General features: G+C 31.7%; 1 protein-coding gene across 1 annotated transcript; it reads right to left on the reverse strand.

Annotated features, from left to right (window-relative positions):
- On the reverse strand, positions 319–1,994 carry LOC104746289 (flavonol synthase/flavanone 3-hydroxylase). The gene is made up of 3 exons (XM_010467735.1): positions 1,385–1,994; positions 830–1,157; positions 319–727 (listed from the first exon to the last, which is right to left on the reverse strand). The coding sequence occupies exons 1-3, from the start codon at positions 1,843–1,845 to the stop codon at positions 467–469; spliced, it is 1,050 nt and encodes a 349-aa protein (XP_010466037.1). The 5' UTR covers positions 1,846–1,994; the 3' UTR covers positions 319–466.

The following is a 3,212-nucleotide window of genomic DNA, read 5'->3' on the forward strand; positions in this document are numbered from 1 at the left end:
TTTAGATGTTTTCGGTTTCTAATTTTCCAAATTCGCTTATGTTCCTACTGACGTATTAGGATTGATAACCGGTTTAATTGAGTGGTTTAGTGTAGTATAGTTTATGTAGGATTAAGCCTCCTTTCACTTAATTCTACTCTTGTATATAAGCTAATGTAATCACACATTTTACATTTAATGAGAAATTTAGTTTTATCCAAATTTTGCTTAATTCTTGTTATGACGTAGAACGTACAAGAAAAAACCTTCTTTTAAAATAACTTTTTAGCGGTTTATTATGCAGGAATGAAACATCTTTTTTTTTTTGCTAATACATGAGAAGGAAAACGAAACTCAATCACATACAAAGCTTGGCACTTCCAATACACAGAAGTTATACAATTTATTGGTTCTAACACAAATCCACACTCACACACATTATTTGATTAATATGATTGGTAACGATAAAACATTAACACATAGTCCATTATGTCACAACTTTCAAGTCATCGACTTGGAGAATTTCGATATCCTGGTTTTGAAAATTGCTTCTATTTCTACTGGCGTAGAATTTACCCCATTTATAGCCTTTGTACCTTGGAGGGTTTTTAGGACTCACAAGCTCTTCTAATGGCTTCACTTCCACATCGTGTGAAGGCAACAAGAAGAATGGTATGGAATATCTCTCTCTTGTTGTGTTCACCACCACTCTATGCTCTGCGCTCCAGTACTTATCATTCGTCCATAGCTATGTTATCATTTTTATTATATAGTAATACTCATTAGTTATGATAGCTAGAATCTCGTAATGTTGTGTATAGTATGACATAATATCAAGGATATAAATTACCTCCATACAGTTGCCTAAATTGATGACAAGAGCATTAGGGACGGGTCTAATGGGAAACCAAACACCGTCCGATCTACGGCGCACTTGTAATCCTCCAACCTCATCTTGAGCCAATAAACCTAACACGTCTGGGTCTTTGTGGTGACCAAGACCTAAAGCTAGGTCAGGTCTTGGACATGGTGGATAACGATTTATCCTGAAAAAGCTCATTTGATCTTTGAAGTAATCACGAAAACGGTCTTTTGGTAAGCCTAAGCTTAATGAAATTAGTTCTAAGAGCTTGAACGCTAATTTCTCAGCGTGTCTTGCATATTCTTCACATGCTTCCCTAATAATAATAAAAAAAGAACAAAAAAATAGAAAAATAAATTAGTTTACATAATTGAATAATAAAAAAAAATCATTTCATCGAATCTTGTGTGTGCTATGTGTAAGTTATAAGCTTATCATATAAAGTGGTGGATGCAGCGTTGGGACTTGGGAGGATATGATTCATTGTAATCCAATTGATTAGGTAAATATGAGGTTGTGATTATTTTGGTTAAAAGAAGTTACCTTAAACCAGAAGGAAACTGAGGCCACTTGTTGTAGACAAGCCTTATACCTTCGTCTTCAGGATCAGTGGAAGAAGGAATAACCACTGGGTTTTTGAAATACATATCGAACACTTCTTTCCAATCTTTAACTTTTGCCGTGTGTTCACCATCGTGATACCCTACTTGATTCACCTCGTCTCTCTTCACCTTTATTTTTTCTTCCCTTGGCAAATCGAAAAACGTCTTCACAGTCTTCTCCACACGTTGTCTTGCGTCCAAAGGCACACCATGATTAATGACCTGAAAAAATCCCCATTTCTCACAGGCGTCACCGATCTCTGAGATAACGTTTTGGACATCTTCGGGGTCATCAAGGCGCGAGAGATCTATCACGCGTATTTCTTCGGGTTGGTTAGGGATGGAATTTGAATCTCTTCTATGCTCTGGTGCTTGGATGTAAGTTGGATCAAGATCCTTCATTATTACAAGCAAGAAAATTTTTGAGCCTAAGTTAAAAGAGCTTTATGCTGTGTTTGGATGTCTCTTACTTGCAAAACCGAAAGTTCTATTTATACAGATAGACCGTTTGACATATTATTTGCTACCATCGGAATATGCTTCGTTTTGTTGTCCTTTGGGTTTTACAAAGAGCTTCGGGCTTGTTTCTTTACATACACTAGGTTTTAAACCCACGCGTTTATTTGATATATTTTGATAAAAATTATATATAATTGATGACGGTAATGAAATATTATCTTACAGAAAACTTTAAATTACTATTATGGAAAAAATTAAATTTCATATACACAATTTTAAAAAATATAAAAATTAGCTGTGTTTTAAAATCAAATCTGATAAAAAAAATCATGAATCTAACTCAAACGTTCAGGCGAGGCGGATCAAACTGGTGACCTCACATATCTTAAACCATTTCTTTGGCCACCAGAAAAACGAAACAAATTTATAATCATGAATTTATCTCTTTTTCATATTTCATTGATCGCTATCACCTATGTTTTCATGTTTTTTATTTAATGTTTTCTTATTTTTCATATTCTTTCTTGTCATTTTCATTGTCAAATTTTATGGTAATTGTCATCGTTACTTTTACCGTCCAGTTCTTTGTTATACTCTTCTTCTTGTTCTTCCTCGTCAACTTTTTCACATTCTTTCACTGAAAAAAACCTTTTTTTAGACTACCACACAACTTGTTAACCCATCAAACTCCAAGACCAAAATAAATTTTTTCTCATAAAAATTGTGCAATTCATGAAAACAACCATAGTCAACACATGCACTCAATTATTGATAATTTCATCCATCTACTTCTCAAACCAAAATCCTTACTTGCAGAGAAATTAATATAAACATATGTATAGTAAAAACAATATTTGTGCTTTTCGTCGATACTTCTTCTTTAAACTCAAATAACATCAAATCAAGGTCTTGCGACGTCAATCCTTCTTTCTTAGACTTAAAAATAAATTTTTTTATTGCAAAAGTATCAAATCATTTGTAAATTCATACACAAAAACATGTTTTACAGCTCATAAGAGATATAAAGCACAAACAGAAATAAGAAAGATATTTTCAATATTTTAAAAAATTTGATATATAATATTTAGTAATTCTTAAACTTTTAAATTTTTAAAAGAGATCAAATATTTAAAATATTTCAAAATTTAGATGTAATTTAATTATCTGTAACATTTTTTTAGAGTTAAATATTAATGACACTTTTACTTTTTATAGAGTTTAAATAGTTATAATATTTTGACATTTTTATGGAGGTATTTATAATATTTCTAAACATTATATAATGAATATTTAAACCTTAAAAAAATTTA

Source organism: Camelina sativa, chromosome 15, assembly GCF_000633955.1.
Source record: "Camelina sativa cultivar DH55 chromosome 15, Cs, whole genome shotgun sequence".
Taxonomy (NCBI): domain Eukaryota; kingdom Viridiplantae; phylum Streptophyta; class Magnoliopsida; order Brassicales; family Brassicaceae; genus Camelina; species Camelina sativa.

Excerpts from the sequence above, each read along its gene's own strand:
- LOC104746289 (XM_010467735.1), bottom strand. The coding sequence starts at position 1,845 with ATGAAGGATCTTGATCCAACTTACATCCAAGCACCAGAGCATAGAAGA. Across the intron at positions 1,158-1,384 it reads CAGTTTCCTTCTGGTTTAAG|GGAAGCATGTGAAGAATATG; the intron begins GTAACTTCTTTT and ends TATTATTATTAG. Across the intron at positions 728-829 it reads ATTTAGGCAACTGTATGGAG|CTATGGACGAATGATAAGTA; the intron begins GTAATTTATATC and ends ATGATAACATAG.